The sequence below is a fragment of the Trachemys scripta genome, chromosome 2 (assembly GCF_013100865.1).
Source record: "Trachemys scripta elegans isolate TJP31775 chromosome 2, CAS_Tse_1.0, whole genome shotgun sequence".
Lineage (NCBI taxonomy): Eukaryota > Metazoa > Chordata > Testudines > Emydidae > Trachemys > Trachemys scripta.
Genome location: NC_048299.1, coordinates 215,709,373 through 215,729,964, shown reverse-complemented (window position 1 = coordinate 215,729,964; position 20,592 = coordinate 215,709,373). Strand labels below are relative to the sequence as shown.

General features: G+C 42.3%; 1 protein-coding gene across 2 annotated transcripts; it reads right to left on the bottom strand.

Moving 5' to 3' along the window:
* Positions 1-5,998: 5,998 nt before the first annotated feature.
* MRPL15 (mitochondrial ribosomal protein L15) lies at positions 5,999-19,973 on the bottom strand. 2 transcript variants are annotated; one of them, XM_034762933.1, is made up of 6 exons: positions 19,766-19,973; positions 16,478-16,635; positions 9,683-9,848; positions 9,160-9,283; positions 6,455-6,559; positions 5,999-6,298 (listed from the first exon to the last, which is right to left on the bottom strand). In XM_034762933.1, exons 1-6 carry the CDS (start codon positions 19,877-19,879, stop codon positions 6,222-6,224), a joined length of 744 nt encoding a protein of 247 aa, XP_034618824.1. In that variant the 5' UTR covers positions 19,880-19,973; the 3' UTR covers positions 5,999-6,221. The 2 variants fall into 2 exon arrangements, with proteins under 2 accessions (XP_034618824.1, XP_034618823.1); XM_034762932.1 differs by having other exon boundaries at positions 5,999-6,559; positions 19,766-19,970.
* Between the last annotated feature and the right edge of the window lie 619 nt (positions 19,974-20,592).

The following is a 20,592-nucleotide window of genomic DNA, read 5'->3' as shown; positions in this document are numbered from 1 at the left end:
TGTCCCACTGCCACTTGGCCCCAACGTCTCTCCCAGGACTCAGGTGCCCCGTTATCTGGGATGCTGCCCCCTGGCAGTACACCCCTCAGTCTCAGGGTCTCCCCTCCCTGGGGAACCCCCACCCACTATCCCCACCTCACCTCAGTCGTAGGCTACTGCCAGTCACCAACTAGCCCCCACTCCCTGGGGCAGACTGCAGTATAAGCCACTCATCACAGGCAAGGGAGTTTTGGATCTGCTGCCTTTCTCTACAACCCAGTACCTCTATGGGGCCTTAGACAAGGCCTTGCAGCCTGGGGAGTTGCCAGCCTGGAGCTCCCCAGCCCCTCTGGTCTTTCCCCAGCCCTGCCTTACTCTAGGTACCCTGAGCTTCCCAGCAGCTAGGCCCCTCTCTCTGAAAGCAGAGAGTGACTATGTCAGCGCCTGGCTTCACTGGCCTTTATAGGGCCATCTGGACCCTGATTGGGGCGTGGCCCCCAGCTGAGGCTGTTTACCCCAATCTGCCCAGCTTTTCCCCTGCCACAGCCCTCTCCCAGGGCTGTTGTTAACCCTTTCAGGCCAAGAGCCGGTGACTACCCTGCTACAACGGGCCCCCTGGGCTCATGCCCAGGGGCCCCAGCAAGAGCACTGGAACCTGGGTAGAAGTGGGGGGTGGGGGGCTGCTACTGGAACTGTGGCCCTGCCCCCTGTTCGTCCTCTTCCCTCTGAGGCTCCATGCCCTGGCCAGCCCGAAAGCCAGAGCTGGGCCATGATAAGAGCCGTCCAGGGAGCCGAGGCTGCTGTGGGGAGCCCCAGAACCTCCGCCTGTTCTGGGCAGGGACCAGGGTGCCTGAGAGCAGCCCCTAGCCTGCATCCCCACTTCCCGGGGCAAACCACTGCTCCAGTCCGGCCTCCTGCCCCCTCTCCAGGGCCTGCAGTCATGCTCCGTGGTGAGAGGATGCCCTGCCCCAGCTGAGAGGCTGTGGGGAGCCCCAGGAAGTTCATAAGCAGCGAGGAGCCAGGCAGGAAAGACTCCTCCGGAGTAGCTCCCGCTGCTACTGGCCTGGCCTCAGCAGCTGCCCCACTCCACCCAGGCTCACTCAATGCCTGCACCTGGTTCCCGCTGCCAGGCTGTTCGCACTGGGTCCCTCCTGTTCCCGGTAACCTGCCTGAGGCAGCAACCACGTGCAGCACTGCTCCTCCTGTTGCCTCTGGCCCAAGGCCTGTAGTTTGGGGGGGAAAAAACGCCTCCCCCACCCTATCCAAATTATGCCCAGGCCGTCGCTCCATGCCTGCCCAAAGCTACTATACCCATGTTAAAAAGTGGGGGGCCATGTGTCCCTTGACTCCCCAGTTATGGTACCCCTAGGCACCCTGGCTGTGAGCACCCAAATGTTATTTGTGCTCGGACCACCAATAAATCTTAAATCAGCCTTTGCTTATATCTCTGCAACATCTAGCTCAAATGATTCCTTTGAAATTTGGGTCACTAACCTTATCCCACACAACCTCTTCAGGCATACAAAATTACAACCAAGCATGTCAGTTTTGGAAGACTTACGAAGGTCAACTTTTAAACAGAAATCTTGGCTGAACCTTAACTATACAAGCCAGATGCAAAAATGATCATGTCAAGTCTTATGATCATCCCTCTAGAGCTCCCCTTGATCCTCAGTAAACCCAAAGCCCATTACCCTGTGATTCCATTACCCAAGCAGATGTCAGCATGCACCCTGAAATCCACAAGAATAATAATAACTAGAAGACTTAACAGCAATACAGAACCCACCCCAAACAACTCAGTCAAAAAATATAACCATATATTTATCTATGAATAGCTGGAACTTGTGCACTAGCGCCAGGAGCTAATGGAGTTTAGAAAGTTTAGCGTCTCCATGGAAGACAGCAACTGGGGCAAGAAACCTTTAACACTGGGCAAGGATCAAGGAATTGTGTAAAGAATATAGCTCTATATAAAACACAACAGGGTAAATTAAAATGAGAGATTAGTATTAATGCAATATTAAGTGATATTTCAACCTTGGGACAAATGCTAAAGCTGGGTCTGGAACACAAAGGTTAGCCATTTAACACACAGCACTTTGTTTTTTCTTAACTGCAAATGTTTAATATATTAATGCTGTTAAATATCCGATACATACAGGATGCATAACATCTCCAATTTAACATTGCGGGGACAACCTTAATATATGAGATACCCCAATTTTTGAGCACTTGATAGTTCAGACTTCACTTTGCATTAGCACTTTCTTTGATCTATAATTTTGCATATTTAAGTTTTAACTGTAGCAAAGAAAATTAAGAAGCAATGGGAAATTACGATCTTAACTGATCACTTTTGTATAACTTCCCGTAGCTCGAATATCAATTGACAATATTGGCATATGGCCAGTGAAGATTCAAGATTAATCTATTCGTTTACACATCTATACCCACTTCTTAAAAGCACTGCATGCCAATTGAATTTTTTGTTGCAAAACATAAGGACTGAGCAATCAAACCAATAAAGCCTCGTAAACACCCTTCTTAGTCTGAAGCAATTATCTTAACTGTACAAATGCACAAAAGAGGAAGAGGCACATTTGAGTTACAGCTTCACTTAAAGTCCACAGTAGGTATAGTACTAATTGACTAATGTTAACAACAAAGTGAAGTCCATCTTATCTCACAAGAGCCAGATGTTTCAGAAGTGGAAAGTGAGTACATAATTGTACAGAAGTCATTTTGCTTTCAGTATTTTGTCAGAGACTAGCTTTTTCAAGGAAGTATACAGGAATAAAATGTTACCCTCAACACTTCATGGCACAAATGAAATTGTTTTATTCTGGGGCTACCTGATAAATGCCTTTCCTGTTAAGGCAGAGTCAATACACTTGCCGTGCAAAACATTGTTGCATATGAAAAAGCCTAACAAAACAGGAAACCCAATGCAATCATTTATCTTATGAATGTAAAAACATGTGCACATTCTTAACATAAGTAAACATAATGGCCATACATGCCAATGCTGGTTTTCTCCACGTGCAAGAGAACTTGATCAGCATATTGAAGACATTCCATTGCAGAGCAGTTTGTTACGGATTTATTTATTTGTTGATAACTCACTTGTGCTTTTGATAAGTCTATACTATGTTGCCAGGAGACTTGTGCTTCTGATGAGATAAAATTACAAACAGGAATTCTTTTATAGCCTTGTCACTCTTTAGTTAGTAAATAAAATAGGAACCACTGCTATTAAATACTAGCTACTGAAAACAGAAAAAGACAAGCAGAGCATATTTTAAATAAGGCAATTTACAGCCTTCTCTGCCCCCTCCAAGTGTAAGTGGATAGAAGATCACCTTTATAAGTTAGAATGACCGGATTTTGTGGAACGTGGCTGTTTTGGCTCCAAGGTATTTGCAGCATTATAATATCAAGACCAGGATACAGCTGCCTTGTGACTAAGACGATGTTCACTGAATAAGTGCTATCCAATCACTATACGTCACCAGACATCTGTTTCCTGTTTTCATTCTTTCCCTGTTATCATTTTATCCGAGTTACCCCTTCACCTGAAGGCCATTTAAAAATCTGCTACAATTGAAGTACATGTGTCTATATCAGACAGTGAGTTAAAAAATAAAAATAAAATAAATCACTTACCAGGAACATCTTGTTAATCTTATTACAAAAAGCTAAAAGTTAAAATAAAGTCACTTTTAAAATACACAATGATACATAAACACTGGTCTTCCCTAAAATGACTAACTTCCTTCTTTGTTTCCAGTTAAGTAGCTTTCCTGTTGAGTACCACCACCTCCACAAAGTACAATTGTGAATTGATTCATAAAAACAGAAACATTATGGCACAAATAAGGGAAGGCAATAAATATTCTCTCCCCGTTGTGCCTTCCCTCCCCAAAAATGGAGCAACTAGTATTGTAGAAACAATAAAAAAGGTGTCACTTGTCATTTAAGTTTCCAAACCAACAATCATCAGGATGCAGAACAGGATACCTCTCAAATGAGAAATTTATTTACTCCGCATTCAAGTTAACAGCAGAAGCTATGTTTTTTGGAACAAGGGATTACTTTTAAAGAACATGCCAAAAAAGTTGTGCACCTTATAAAAAATGCTCACTTTAACGGCATTGAGACCCAATTCCTGCTATTCATGTTCCAGTTTTACATCAGTGTTTTGGAATATTCCAGCTTCTTTTAACAAACTGCAAACTGGGGGTGGGGGCAATCAGTTATTTCTTAGCATCTAGTGCACATTGAGCAGCGACAATGGAAACTTGCAGGTTAGTTTGGTAATGTCAACTTGATTCCACCAGAGATTTTGTCAAAATCAGTGAGATTTCACTGGGAGTGGGGGGAAGGCGTGAAAAAGGTTTCTCTCATTTAGTTTGTGACTCGACCTGATCCTATTAATTGAGCAGCCCAAAAAGCTGGATTGATAAACAAACACCAAGTTTCATCCAGCTCTCCACTCTGAAAAAAAGGGGATGGGGGTGGAGGGAGCGGAGAAGAGGAAGGTGAGAAAAGAACCTTTTCTAAAGCATACAGCAGGGGCTTGGAACCTATGGGATTGGACTGGGGGAGCAAAGGAGGGTTTTGGCAATCAGAAGCTTGTCCTAGGATAAGGGATGGTTTGATAGCTAAAGGCGACTATACTGAGGATTTCTATACAGAAAATTAGATTGGGAAAGAGGGATGTTGTTCATATAGCTCTTGGCATAGGTGCTGGAACTAGGGGTGCTACCACACCCCCTGGCTTGAAGTTGTTTCCATCACATACAGAGTTTACAGTTTGGTTCAATGGCTCTCAGCACCCCCACTATAAAAATTGTTCCAGCACCCCTGTCTCTTGGTCTTCCGGACTTTCTTTCTGGCATGTTTCCTTTTCGTCTCTGCAGAGATATCCAACAGTCTTTGTCGTCCCAATTCAGGACAAGAGAGTGATAAAATATGGGTTTCCCCATCGGATGAAAATTCCGTTTCTTAACTAGCTAATTAGCGTCAGTTTTAATTATAATTTTCAGCTACCTAATATTGGGGGGATGTAAAATCACCAAGTGAAATAGGGCATCTTCAGAACAAAGCAGGAAGACAAATATTTCATGCTATCTGTTCAACACTTGAATTTCTTCAACTTCCAATACCATCTCTCGCTCTTCTATTTTAGGTCCTTATGGCCCTCATCACCCTAGTATCCAAGTGTCTCACAATCATTACGGGTGTTTATTCTAACACTACCCTTGGGAAATGGGGAAGAATTATTCCCATTTTAGATATGGGGAATTGCGGCACAGGGCAGATTAATTGGTTTGCCCAGAGTTGTATATTATGTTTGTGGCTGAGCTAGAAATGGAGCCCCACTTCAGTGTCCCATCTGCTATACATCCTTCCTATCCTTAGATTCTTACTTTTAATACATGTGCAGCTGATCTACAGTCAATGGCTATAATAGCAACATTTGCTGATATTGTTTTTTGTATATATTTTTACTTGTGCCTGGATTTTCTATTTATAGTATTTTAGTTCAATTCAGAAAATCCTGATTAGACACAAATGTGTGTCTAAACTGGTTTTACATATCTGATTAAATCAATAGTCAATAGCTCATGTTCTAATCCCGTATCTGCCATTGACCAATTACGTCACCACTATGGCCTTGGGAAAGTTAGTTAATCTCTCAGTGCTTCAGAAACACTAGCTGTACAATGGGAAGAATACTGATCTTTCTCACAAAGGTGTTAAGGATTCAGTTTTGTATAACACACTGATTAAAACACTAAGAATTCTGAAATGTCTTTACAGCAAGATGCATTTCGCTACTTTTTTTTTTTTTTAGAAGCCTTAAAATGTTAGTTGAAAGTCAAGGTTAAAAATTGGGCTTGAGGAATAAGTGAAAGCTAAAGTTATTGGTACAACCAATTCCTTTGACTAGCATTCTCTAGAATAAGATCAGCATCAGAATATTTGTAATCAATGAAACAAATGGCAAATGACAGCAAGAGAAAAATGTGTATTTTATTCTTGAAAGACTATTCTCTTCACTACACGGTATTATGACTCAATATAGAAAAGAGATGTACCTGTAGCATTACACAGTCACAAATGTATATTAATGTTTTGACTAGTACAATAAGAATGTGTTTTAAAAAACAAACCTCACTTCTAATCCATTATTTCATATCCAGATGTTTCCTGTACATCTGCAGTTGTCTCAGAATTCATGAGCTGTAGTATCTTAGCAACCTCTCGTCTGTTGGTTTCAGGATTTTCTTTTCACTCATGTTTACCACCCAACCTGGAGCAAGACCAAAGAAAATCTGTCTAGGGTCCTTACGTGTGCTTAGCATTTGGAAAAGTTCATCTTTACTTATGTCTGGCAAAACATAACCATATTTCTTGGCGAGTTCAAGCCTGGCTTCTGGAATATTTGATGGATTGGCTAGATACCCACGATTCTTGGCATCTGTGTAGTAACGAACCAGATCTTCAGGTGGAAGCATTCGCTTTGGAATAGGCTGGCCACGCAGAAAGAAAGGTATTGGCTTACACAAAATCTCTACAGGCAAGCAAAGGAGAGAAAGAAAGAATTAGGTAATAGTACTTCATAATCAAGGTTCAAAAAAATTAGATGATGCCTCCTTTCCTCAAAAGACAAGTACACCACATGCCTGAAGTCTCTTGCTAGATTATTTACCTGCCACAAACTCATGCAGAGGAAAGGAGGAAAACTAGAGACAAATCTCTCCATATTTTCTTGTTCTGGGATACCAGACATCAATTAAGTTGTACAAATGCAATAAACCAAATGAATCAGTTAAAAATATTGTTTAAAACGAAATACTGATTTATAACCATCTGCATGAACCCCAGTTTTAAGAAAAAATGTTTTAAATATGTACAGTAACGCCTCGCTTAACGTTGTAGTTATGTTCCTGAAAAATGCGACTTTAAGCAAAACAATGTTAAGCAAATCCAATTTCCCCATAAGAATTAATGTAAATGGGGGGGTTAGGTTCCAGGGAATTTTTTTTCACCATACAAAAAGCTATATATTATATAGATATACACACAGTACACGTTTTAAACAAACAATTTAATACTGTTCACAGCTATGATGATTGTGAAGCTTGGTTGAGGTGGTGAAGTTAGAGGGTGGAAGAGGGAGGGATATTTCCCAGGGAATGCCTTGCTGCTATATGAAGAACTAGCACTTGGCTGAGCCCTCAAGGGTTAGTTAACACATTGTTGTTAATGTAGCCTCTCACACAAGGCAGCTCGAACACGAGGGAGGGGAGACAGCATAGCAGACACAGACAGACACACACCTTGTGTGTGTGGGAGAGAGAGAGATGCACACTGCCCCTTTAAGTAAGCTGACCCACTCTTAAATGCATTGTCTTTTTAAGTGGATCAGGAAGTTGAGACAGCAACTGCTGCTGTCCATGTCCCCTCCCTGCTCTATATGGAGAAGGGGTAAGCGGGGTGCAGGAGCAGGGGGAGGGGGACACGCTGACATCAGCCCCCCCTTCCCCTCCTGCACAACAAGCAGGAATCTCTGGGAGCAGCTCCAAGGAAGAGGGCAGGAGCAGCACATGGCAGTGGGGGAAGGGACAGCTGAACTGCTGCTTGACAGCCTGCTGGGCAGCTGCAGAACACGGAACTTAGGGGAGCGGGGAGCTGATAGGGGGCTGCTGGTCCACCATGGTTCCAAACCCCCCACCAGCTCGCTGCAACCGGCTGCTCTTCCTGCAAGCAGTGGACAAAGCAGGCGGCTGCCAAACGACATTAGAAGGGAGCATTACACAACTTTAAATTAGCATGTTCCCTAATTGATCAGCAACATAACAACGTTAACCGGGACGACTTTAAGTGAGGAGTTACTGTATAGCATGCCTGGTTTGGAAAGAAAGAAAGATATGGTACAGTAATGTAAACTGTAAGATTACCATGTACTTAAAGGCCTTGCTTGTAGGTTAGGACTGTTATATCAGGGCTAGAGAGACATGGTGGATGATCAACAGAAGTTGGTCCAATAAAAGCTATTACCTCCCCACCTTGTCTTTCTAATATCCTGGGACCGACATAGCTACAACACCACTGCATATACCAGGGCTGTTTATTTTCAGCTTATGGAGAACTCTCTCTAATGTACTGCCCTAATAAGAATTTCTCTTTACAAATGCCAAACAAACAGTTTATTGGGAACATCCCCAGGGATGGGTACAGTCCACCATTTATTTATTAACTAAAGTGTTCTGGGTTTCTTTGGTTGGTCTAGAAAAATGGACAAGACCAACGTAATACAATTCACTCAATAAGGATCACGTTTGGCCTCCAGTTCATGCATGCAACCACCATTAATACGGTAGATTGCATCTTGCCCAACATTCACATGTACAGACTCAAGCCAAGCAGAAACCACACTCTTCACTGAAACTTTGTAAAAAAGTGATAGCTATTTTGTTTAAGGTGATTCCATGCTCCTCAAATTTTGATTTCAAAAAAACCCAAAACAAATCACTTCCACAATTTAAAAAATACATTTCAAATCCGTATTTTGCTTTAAATTGGCTCTTTTGCCCCCCAACTCCCCAAATGGATTGTATTCCTAGAAGAGGAGTCCCAGGAATATAAGCCCACTTTCGCATTTTGTTATGAATGTAAAATTATATATTTATTTATTTATTTATTTCAAGCACTTCAACTTTCACTGTCAATATTTTCCCTACATCTAATATGGACATAATGGTCATCAGATACAATTGTAAAAATAAACAAATAAACAAACCTGCAGCACTCAGCTAGTTTAACATGTTCCTCCCAACCCCCACCTAAAAGCAACCTTGCACCCCAAATCTGCAAACTCCTTAAATGTAGTTTTTTCCCTAAACAGAATAATTTATATAGCATCATTGACTGGGTAGGGCTGATAAGCCAAGAGTAAATAATGGAAAAATGAGCAAGTACTGCTTTTGAGGGAGGTTAATTGAGTAGCAGATTCTCAACTGCACTGATTTAACAGAGCTCCTACTGGATCTTCAAAAAGAACGAATGATTGACTCTTTCCAATGCCGTCTACATTTAGGATTTAGATTTAAAAAAAACAACTCCATTCCATCAAAGAAAAGAAGTGGGGAGATGAGGGGGAATTCTTACCCAAACTCCGTGGATCATAGAAGCCTGTCGTAATAACACCACCATTTTTTTCAATTGCAGCAATGGCTAGCTCAGATGCCATCTGTACTTCAATATTTACTTTTGCTGAAAAGTTATCGGCACCCTGCAAGTTACAGCATGTGCTTAGTTTAGTTAAACGTAAATGGAATATTTTGGTAGCTATATTTAGCCATCTCTACAGAGTATCAAATATGAAATACAAAAACTAAGTTGGGTCACAGTTCTACAATATTCCATTACATGATTTAACAATGTTAACTCTCTTCCAAGTGAAAAAATAACATCTTGCAAATCATAACACACTGTCCAGCTTTTCATGAATAAATAGTGCCCTCTAGTGGATTTAGCATTAGCATTTGGAAACAAAACTGTGGCTTAGAAAAGTAGTCACGCTTCCATGAGAGAGGGAGGGAGGGGAAACCAAACCAAACCAAAAAAAACAAAAAAAAAAAAAAAGGAGGCTTTCCACTACCAGTAGACTAATAATGTATTTCAGACATACCTTCTCCACTAGTTGGACACCATAATCCCTTTTGAGTGGCTGTACTGTCACACCTCTGGCATTGGTGAGCTGGGTTAAATCGATCGGTTGAGTGGGGTCCACTCTACCCAAGTCAATAAGGTATTGCAGCTTTTGAAGACTGAGGGGGTGATATTGGCGCCTGTGGCTGGAGAAAAGGCAAAGAAGAGCAAAGAAGTTTAGGATTTCAAAACATGAAGCTGAAATTCAGTTTAGTTAGCAGAGTGAAACAAGCTTCCAGGTTTAGTGGGTTAAGAGACAAATGAATGATACAATACTTTTTTGTTTTCCACCCTTTCCTAAATGTTCCAAGTAATTTTGTTTAAAAATAGGCCCATCCATAAGTACATTTTATTCCCGTTTTATAAAATAGGAAACCAACACTATTACTGGGTTCAATTCACATCAAAGTAACATCCCCAGCAGCTGGTCAGCTTAATTTGCACAGATGGTCTGGGTTCTAGAGGGAGAGGCTAAGTGTTATTCTGAAGAGGAAATCAGAAAGTTTGAATGCTCTTTGGCAAGTCAAGAAGATTTTCGACAACCACTTCTCCTATGAGTCTAACTCAGCAGCCTTGTTGACACATGAGAATCCGACTCCATGACATAGAAGCATATGCAAAGAATCCTCAGTATTCTACTCCAATGTGAGCTCTTTCTCGGCTTATGTCTAGTTGACAATTTTTATTTAATTGCTTTTCTATTGGGCTTATTGTAAGCAAGCACCTCACAAATATTAATGATTTATCCCTCATATCACCCTGCAAGGTAAGGAAATATTGAGTAAATATCCACTCCCCCATATGGTTGGGCATTTGATTGGTCAAATAATATCCAAAATGGTCAAATATTTTAAAACACTAATTTACCATAACAGTAACAAAGGAGTAAGACTTTATGGTCTCCAATAAGCTTAGCCTTAGATAAATACATATGCCTAATTGAAAAACAAACAAACAAACAAGTTACTTAACTCAGTTATTTTTATTCAGAAAAATGTGAAGCACACTGTAATGACATTCAAAAAAGTTGACACACCATGACACAATCAAAAAAGCAGGCCAGCCACTACATCAGGGCATTCTTGCTGGAATATTTGACAAGTCAAATAATAGGTAGTCAGTTAATCAGACCACTGATATTATACAACTAATCAACTGACCAGCTTGCCAAATCTACTCCCCCACACACTCAAGGGGAGCAGAAAGATTGCAGCCAAGAGCCATCAGCTTAAAAAAAGGAATGGGGCTAAAAGGGAAAGAAAGTATAAGCAGGCTGGCTGAATCACAGGTGAAAAATCAAGTTTTCAAATAGTTTATTCAAATACTTGTCTCTGTTATCCAGTGAGTTGTATAATTAGTCAGATACTGTAATGGATGTATTTAAATACCTGTGAAATTTATTAAATAATATATTCAAGATTTTGGCTATTTGATCAGTCATAGTAGAGAGTTATATTTCTAACAACCAAATGAAATAGAAAGCTCAGTATTACAATTAAATGAAGCAAAGTATTTAAAATATACAACTCTTATTCCTGTAACCTACAGTCAGTATAGTGGCACAAATATTTTTCACTATGGCTGGTAGGCTGTGACTTCCGCTAACCGGCATACATTTTTCAAACCCTGGAAGTATTTTCACTCGTTTTTATACAAGGGGACCGAGACAGAGATTAAGAATAGGAAGAATACTGTAAATATGGGATGGAAATTTTGTTTGATTACATATGCACAGTAAGTATATCACCCATAAACACATGCAAACACTTAACTGTGTTTGGTCTTTGTTATCATGTAAGAATAAACTGGAAAGACATTTTCCAATAGTTTGGGCTTGGATTAAAGCAAATAGCAACATTTACACAAGATTACAAAATACCTTTTGGTTAAAGAATATTCACAGATAAGGTAAATGTATGTTAACCACAAGCTACAAAGAGACCATTTACCTGTATTTTGGCAAAAATTATATTTCTAAGTACAGGATATGTTTCTTGGAACAACTGTAGAGTTACAGGAACAGACTCTTTTACCACATTGCTAATTTACTTTGCTATTGTTTTACTGTACAACACAAGTTACTGTTAAACTTCTGTCACTGTAGAAGATTGGATAATTTTTCATTAAAAAGGCCGTTTACTAAATACATTTAACATTAATGAGAAACTCCTAGTTTTTAGATGTTCTTCAGCATTCCCTATTTTGGATTGCTGATTCAGGAAGTCCCTGTCTAACCACCTGTGGAAAGTGCTGCTCATCCACTTTCATGGTAAGGTAAGTTAAGGGGAGGGAGATGACTATTTGGAAATAAAGATTAAGAAAGCAACTTGCTTAAAAAAAGTTTTCATAATACTAATCAAATGTCACTACTAACCACATATTAAATTCACTTAATTATTAGGCATATACACAGAAAACCTTTAGTAATGAAAACAAATCTGCTACCTATACTTCATTCCACAGAATAGAAACATACACATGAATATTCATCAAAGTCAGTATTAATACCATTAAAAAAATAAAAAAAAATAAAAATCAAACTACATATTTAGTAAGACTTTATACACAAGCATAGATTAGAAACAGCTCAAGGGTGAAGGAGTTAAACACATGCAATATATCACATGGCCCTTAATGGCTAAAACTGTGGTATATGTTTGCCACTGTTACGAATATTAGTGCCATAAATTTGCATTTACAGAATTAAAAGAAAGTCATGGACCCAAACAGCGTGCACACTAAATTACACAAGAAATGAAGACAGACAAGGAGAAACATGGGTTTCACGTTGCACATGAAACCTGTAAGTTCTGATTTATTTTTAATTGGAGCAATAAAGTAAGGCAAAAAATAGTGATGTGTAGATCAATGACTGACAGAAGTGGATTATGAGAAAGTATCTGTAGAGTTTGAGGACAATTGCCCCACTGGAAGAGGAAGGGTGTTCCAAAAGCAAGGACAGTCATGGAAAAAGCACACAAATTCCAATGGGAGAAGGAAGCAAAGCAGGATGCATAAGCAGAGCACAGGGTGCAAGATGAAATGAAAAAACTATGGAGTAGGATACTTCAGCTGAATCCAGTGAATTTTGCTGTTAAGGAAGTTAGCAAGACTATGGGCAGTCAATAAGGGCGCAGAAGTCGACAAGGACAACGGTTTTGAACATTGCTAAGGATGAGTAAAAAAGAATAGTGCAAGTGTGAACGGACAAAATCAGAAAGGTTAAGGCTATGTCTACACTACAGACCTTTCAGCAGCACATCTGAAGCTATGCCGCTGCAAGGTTTCCCATGAAGCTACTCTGTCAACAGGAGAGAGCTTTCCTGTCAGCATAATTTAATATGGAGATATACCGATTTCATAGAACTGGAAGGGACCTTGAAAGGTCATTGAGTCCAGTCCCCTGCCTTCACAGCAGGACCGAGTGCTGACCCTGACAGATTTTTGCCCCAGATCACTAAATATCCCCCTCAAGAACTGAACTCACAACCCTGGGTTTAGCAGGCCAATGCTCAAACCACTTGAGCTAACCCTTCCCCCCCAATTAAACCACCCCCCATGAGCAGGGGTAGCTATGGGCATAGCTACACTTTCAGATGTAGAGCGCTGAGAGTTAAACCCACCTTCGTAGAGCGCAGTAGGGAAAGCGCTGCAGTCTGTCCACACTGACAGCTTCAAGCACACTGGCATGGCCACATTTGTGGCACTTGCAGCAGCATTGGGAGCGGTGCATTATGGGCAGCTATCCCAGCATGCAAGTGACTGCAACGTGCTTTTCAAATGGGGGGGTGGGGTGGAGTGTGGCAAGGAGTGTGTTGTGTGTATGTGGGGGGAGAGAGAGTGGGGTTTTGGGGTGCTAAGAGTGTGTCAGCATGCTGTCTTGTAAATTCAGATCTCCCCCCCCCCCCCCCCCAGCAAAGCGTAAATGTTTGCTTTTTCTCGGAGCTGATAAGCAGCCGGCTTCTCCGAAACGGAGCTTTGAAAGGGCATTTCCGCATTCCTGCAGCCGATTTCATAACAATAACAAGAGTGGCCACTTGATTAAGGGGATTATGGGACATTTCCGGAGGCTGATCACAGTGCAGTAACGCAACACCTCGTTCACGCAACACCTGCGTAGTCAGAGCGCTTTACGTGCCTTGCCAGTGTGAGCGAGGAGTGAGCTAGAGCGCCCGGGGATGCTTTATTGCGCTGTAACTCGCAAGTGTAGCCAAGGCCTTTGTCAGCAGGAGAGTGTCTCTCGCTGACATAGCGCTGTCCACACTGGTGCTTTTGTTAACGAAACTTATGTTGACCGGGGGGTGTTTTTTTCCACACTACTGACCGACAGAAATTTTATTGACAGAAGTGCTAATGTAGACATAGCCCAAAACACAAAGTGAGTTACACCAAGCCAAGGACATAAAAGGCAATAAAAAGTTTTATCAATTCATTAGGAGCAAGACAAACACAAAGGAACAAGTAGGTCCACTACTTAACAGGCAAGGAGAGCTAACAACAGAGGACATCAAGAAGGCTGAGGAGTTTAATGCCTATTTTGCTTCAGTCTTCACTGAAAAGGTCACAACAGGGAAGGAGGACAAGCTAAAGCAGATAAAGAATAATACGTTAAAGAATGTTTAGGTAAATTAGATGTATTCAAGTCAGCAGGGCCTGATGAAATTCATCCTCAGTACTTAAGGAACTAACTGAAGAAACCTCAGAACCATTACCAATTATCTTTGAGATGAGGTCCCCGAGGGCTTGAACAGGGCAAACATAGTACATATCTTTAAAAAAAGGAGAGAATAAAAAAAGAGGAGCAGGGGAATTATAGATCAGTCAGCCTAACTTTGATACCTGGAAAGATACTGGAATCAATTATTAAACAATGTATGGGTACCTATAGGATAACAGTGTTATAAATAATAGCCATCAGGGATCTTTTAAGAACAAACCATGCCAAACCAACCAAATTTCCTTCTTTGAGAGGGTTACTGGCATATCAGATAGGGAGGAAGCTACAGATGTGATTTATCTAGATTTCAGTAAAGCTTTTGATACAGTCTCACATGACATTCTTATAAGCAAATTAAGGAAATGTGGTGTAGATTAAGTTACAATAAGGTGGCTGCAAGTGGTTGCAAGACTGTACTCAAAGAGTAGTTATCAACAGTTCACTGTGAAACTGGGAGAAAGTGGGGGTGTGTATCTAGTGGGTCTCACAGGGTCTGTCCTGGGTCAAGTACTGTTCGATATTTTAACTAATGACTTGGACAATGGAGTGGAGAGTATGTTTATAAAATCTTCAGATGACACAAAACTGGGAGGGGTTGCAAGCACTTTGGAGGACAGGACTAGAATTCAAAAAGACCTTGTTAAGTTGGAGAATTGGTCTGAAAGCAACAAAATGAAATTCAATAAAGACAAGTCCAAAGTTCTGTACTTCAGAACTAAAAAACAAATGCATTACCTGCAAAATGGGGAATAACTGGCTAGGTGGAAGTACTGCTGGAGGCTAGAGTGAATCACAAGTTGAATATGACCCAACAATAAGATGCAGTTGCGAAAAAGCTTAATATCACTCTGGGGTATATTAGTAGGCGTGTACTATGTAAGACACGTGAGGTAATTGTTCCGTTCTACTTGGCTCTGGTGTGGCCTCACCTGCAGTAGTGTGTGTAGGTTTGAATGCCACACTTCAAGAAAGATGTGAACAAACTGGACAGAGCCCAGAGGAGAGCTATAAAAATGAAAAAAGATTTAGACAATCTAAACCTATGGGGAAAAGTTGAAGAAAAAAAAAAAAAAAAAAAAAAAGCCAACACTTTGGCATGTTTAGTCTTGAGGCTAGAAGAACGAGGGGGTACCAGATAACAGTTCTCAAATACGTTAAGGGTTGTTATAAAGAGGATGATGATCAATTGTTGTCCTCCATGTCTACTGATAGTATGACAAGAAGTAACGGGCTTAATCTGTAGCAAGGGAGATTTAGGTTAGCTACTCATAAAAGCTTTTCCAACTGTAAGGATAGTTAAGCACTAAAACAGGGTTCCTAGGGAAGTTGTAAAATCACCATCACTGGCGGTGATGTAAGAACAGACTGGACAAACACCTGTCAAGTATGATCTAGGTATACTTGATCTTGCCTCAGCACAGGGCTTGACTAGATGATCTCTCAAAGTCCCTGGAACCACTATACGCCTTTGAGTTTATCTAAAATGGAAAAAAGTTACCATGATGAGAGGTATGGAAGTGAGTAAGTAGGATTGGTTGGCCAAGAGCTGAAGGAAGAGCAGGTGATCTTGCAGAGATGTTGAACCCAATGGGGTTGATCCAAAGCCCACGAGGGTCCCTGGGAGTCTTTCAACAGGCTTCAGATTAAGGCAAGTGAGTGCATGAGTGGAGATAATAAAGGTGGAGAGAGAGCAAGAGCTGAGCAGGAGGAGTGGTGGGACAGATACAGCTGAAAGAGAGAAACAGACAAAGCAGTCAAGTGTGGAAAAGAGGGTAGAAGGCTGTAACTAGGGAGTCATCAATATGGAGAGTAAAAAATGAAGGGAAGAGCGGTTCAGAAGGTGGCAGAGAAGTGAGGGAGACTAGTGGATTGAAAGTTACAGAAAGTGACAAGGGGGAGGGTGGAGAAATTTGGGGGAAAAACAGATGACTAACTGAAAGGGGAGACTGTCTCACATGTTCGGGCTGTGTTCACAAAATTAGATTTTGACTGCCACTTCAGAAGAAAGCTAAAAGCAAATGACATTCCACTTGAAATAAATCTAGAAAGTAAACTTACCTGTGTCCTTCATTATACCCATATTTTGGAATAATCAAGTAAAATGGAGTCTGGCCACCCTCAAAGCCCAATCGGGGGCGATTTCCTCTTTGTCTTTGTCCTCTATGACCTCGACCACTTTTCTTACCTCCATGTCCTCCACGGCCACGTCTTCTTTCCTTGAAAGCAATAATTCCTAAATTCAGTTAATTACACTATGGATACATAAACTCTGGCAATGTACATTCTGAGGAAATATAAGACTGTTCTCCAATGAACTGGGTGAGACTGGTGAGAAAAGTTAAGCATTTCTACTTCTCTAACTAAAGGAGAGAATATTAAACAAAATGTGATTCTAGATAGTTACCTAATCAAATGGTTTGAAAGTCTACATGGATATGTACAAAGCGAAAGTAAGAATATAAGTTATGTCATCCAGGGGTATAAATAAGCCACACATACACCCCACAAGCAACGTAAGTTATACCAGCCAAAGTGCCAGTGTGGATAGCACTATGTAGGTGGGAGAGCTGAAGTAATTAAGTTGATGGAAGACCTCTCACCCATCAGCTTAGAGCATCTGCACTAGCAGCGCTGTAAGTTCTGTAGTGTAGCCATTTAGTACTATATTTTCCTCTAACATGTTGTTAGCGAGCAAGGATGGTTAAGTGGTTACAGCACTAGTCTAGGACTTGGGAGACCCAACTTCAATTCCTTGCTCCACCACAGATCCTGTGTGACCTTAGGAAAATCACTTAGCCTTTCTGTGTCTCAGTTTCCCTCTCTGTAAAATGAGGATAATAGTACTTCCCTACCTCTCAGAGGTATTATGAGGATAAATACATTCAAAAGATTGCAAAGCATTTTGAAATCAACAAATGAAAAGTGCTATATAAAAAGAGATTAGGTATTATTGTAGGTCTAAGAGTCAGATACTTTCTCCTGAATGATAAACTACTGAGATTTCCTGCCCATTTAGGTCATGTCTACACTACAATCTTAAATCGACCTATGTTAGGTTAACTTGAAGCCACCGCAATAATTACTGCAATGGCTGATGTCCACACTATCCTCCTCCTGTCGGTGGTGCGTGTCCTCACCAAGACCATTTCCACCAACTGAAGAGGGATAGTGTGGGGGGATGAGAGCCGGGGCTCTCAGCTTTGCACAACTCCCCTCTGGGAAGGGAGGGGACAACCACCCAGGACTTCTCGCCTCCAGCAGGGTGATCCACGCCCGGAGTCTGGTTGGCTACCATTCTCCCGGAGGAGAGTGGGGAGCCAGGACCCTGAGGGTGCAGCAGGGAACTCAGGCGACAGCCTCGCTTGGAGTGGAGACCCAGCAGCAGCCCAGCTGGGGAGCTGGTTTTCTTGTCAATTTCATCCTGCCTTGTACACCTAATTCTGTAGTGTAGACCAAGCCTCAGTGAGGATTCTATTTGGAAGTTGAGCAGGAGAAGATTCCATCTCACAATAAAATAAGAGGTTAAAGAAAAGAAAATAATTTTGTATATATTTATTAGCATGAATGTGACTGGACGGAATCAGACTGGTTCAAGAGTTTGTAGTTTTCACTGCTGTTTGGGTGAAGGAACTTCTAGTGTGCAGCAGCAGGTTCTACAAAGACAGTTAGTGCACAGAAGGGTGGAGGGCTGTACACTTACCCCACAGCTTGCCATGAACTGGCTTGTTGTACAGACATGCCCTGATTGACTTTGTAGGATTATTTTAAAAGCAAGGTTTTTATATATAGTGTAAAAGAATAATTACCCGATACTTCACAGAATAATCTGATTAACTGCACATCATAAGAAGGAATGTCACTCATTTTAAACCTTATTTTCCCTTGTGTCACTGACTTGCTGTTCACTGTTTATTAATATTGGAGTTATTTACACCAGAAATGCTATCTATAAAATAGAAGCTCATTTACCATAGGTATTGGTCATTCATTTCACATTCTCTTACTCCCTTTCATTGTGTTCTCAGTTTGCATCTGTTACACGGGGAACCACGTAAAACCTCTTCATTTTAACATTTGACTATTTTTATTTGGTGTCTGTTAGTTAATTCAGGCTATTTTAATGTATTAAATAATGTGAACAGTAGTCAGGATAGTAGCAATTTAAATAAGACACCACTAAATGATGCAGTTGGTATTTTCACATTAATTTTATTCAATAAGTTCAGAATGCATAACATTAGGTACTGTAAAAATCAGCTACTCTGCATAGTTGGACTCCTACACAGAACACTCTCCAGGGTTGGGGCTTTAAATCTGTTTCATATTCCTTGATCCCTAACCATTTGAGAATTGTGAATCTGACATTTTCAAAGACATGAACTACCAACATTTTACACTTCCTACTGTAGCTTCTGGTAAGTTATCCCCCCATACACACAATTAAGGGGCATTAATAGAAGAGGTGGGGAGACAAGAGGGAACAGTCAAGTTAATAGTGCAGCTCTTCTTATAAATTTTATTTTAAAGCGCTTGACTCAAATCCTGCAATTGGATCCAAACAAATGGATCCCTGGGCGGAACCCCATAAAAGTCAAAGGGGTTCACCCACAAAGATCCAATTTCAGGATTGAGGCTTTTGTGCCCAGCCTCATTAGGAACGGTTTCAAAAATCTGCACCAATGCAACTACATTGAGGTAATTCAATCAATCCAAACCCTTCGATATGGACACACTGCAGTCGAGGAAAATATCTACATTAAGAGTTTGCACTGGTGATGCAACAAAGAGTCCTGCAACTGGTGATGCAGTTTCAAGTGGGCAATTTTCTCAAACTGAGACAGATGATTACATCTACATTACAGACCTCTGTTGGCATAACTATATTGGTCAGGGGCGTGAAGCTGTACCAGCAGAAGAAGTCTTTAGCATCTTTAACATTTATCTGTTAGCATTCTACAGCCTGGAGTCAAGCCAATCCAGGAGAATTTCAGCTTTCACGGGGGCGAATACACAGTCTCATCGCTGGGGAGAGGACCCAAAAAAGCACGAACGCTAAAGGCCAAAAGGCGGCATAATTTTCTAGGCCAGCTTCGTGGTTTTTGAACGCCAAGGCCCCACAGCACCGAAAGGGCTTCGGGACCAGCCGGCAAACGCAAGAGACAGTCGGTCTCGGGACTAAGGAGCCGGCCCGGGCTGGCGCGGATCCTGCAACAACCGGGGGTCAGCGCTGAGCAGCTGAGGCCGCCCAGCAGCCCGGGTACCTGGGGGGGAGCGGGCCCAGCCTCGTTATCGGAGAGGCAAGGCCCGGGCCGAGCCCGCTCCGCGTCTCCTGCGCCCGACACTCACCGATTTCTTGGCGCCGGGGTTGGGTCTCAGGTTAACCAGGCTGACCCTGGGCAGGGCCCGGAGTAGCTCCAGCGCCTTGGGCCCGCCGCCACCGCCCCGCGACGCGGCTGCCATGGCTGCTCGCTGCCGCTCCCGCACGCCCGCGGCCTGCAAGGGCAAAAGCGGCCGCCAGCAGCTAGCAGCATGCGACGCTAGGCTGTGCGCGTCACTTTACGGCAGCCGGAACTCCTTCCCCCTCCCAACTGTCGCGACGCGGCTGTGTCGGAGGGGGGAGGGGCGGAGGAGGACAGGCGGGCGGGGACGGAGCGGGCGGAGGGGAAGCGGGATCGGTGAGACAATGTGGGCGGGGTGGCAGGACGCCGCGCCGTGGAGCGCGTGTCCATGGATTGTGTGGCTTGTGACTGCGCCCCTTTCCTGGGATAATACAGATAAAACAGTGAACTCAACGGAGTTTACCTACTGCCTGGCATGCTGGCAGATATTGTTTCCTTGCACTCCCCCATCTGTCTGTACCCATCTGTTGTCTCTTGTCTTAGGTTAGGTCTACACTACCTGCCTGTATCGGTGGGTAGAAATCGATCTCTCGGGCGACAATCGATCCCCGAATTGATGCGCTTACTCCACCAGCGGAGGTAGGAGTAAGTGCCGTTGATGGGGAGCCGCGGCCTGCGGAGGTAGATTTTGCTGCCGTCCTCACAGCGGGGTAAGTCGGCTCTGATACGTCGAATTCAGCTACGCTATTCACGTAGCTGAATTTGCGTATCTTAAATCGACCCCCCCCCCGTAGTGAAGACCTGCCCTTATACTTGGATTGTAAGCTCTTGGGG

Bases quoted from the DNA above. Each gene is read 5' to 3' on its own strand.
- MRPL15 (XM_034762932.1), bottom strand. From the start codon at position 19,879: ATGGCAGCCGCGTCGCGGGGCGGTGGCGGCGGGCCCAAGGCGCTGGAG. The intron at 9,849-16,477 runs GTAAGTTTACTT...CCTTTTCTCCAG, and splicing joins GGGTATAATGAAGGACACAG to CCACAGGCGCCAATATCACC. The intron at 6,560-9,159 runs GTAAGAATTCCC...GCTTGCCTGTAG, and splicing joins CTATGATCCACGGAGTTTGG to AGATTTTGTGTAAGCCAATA.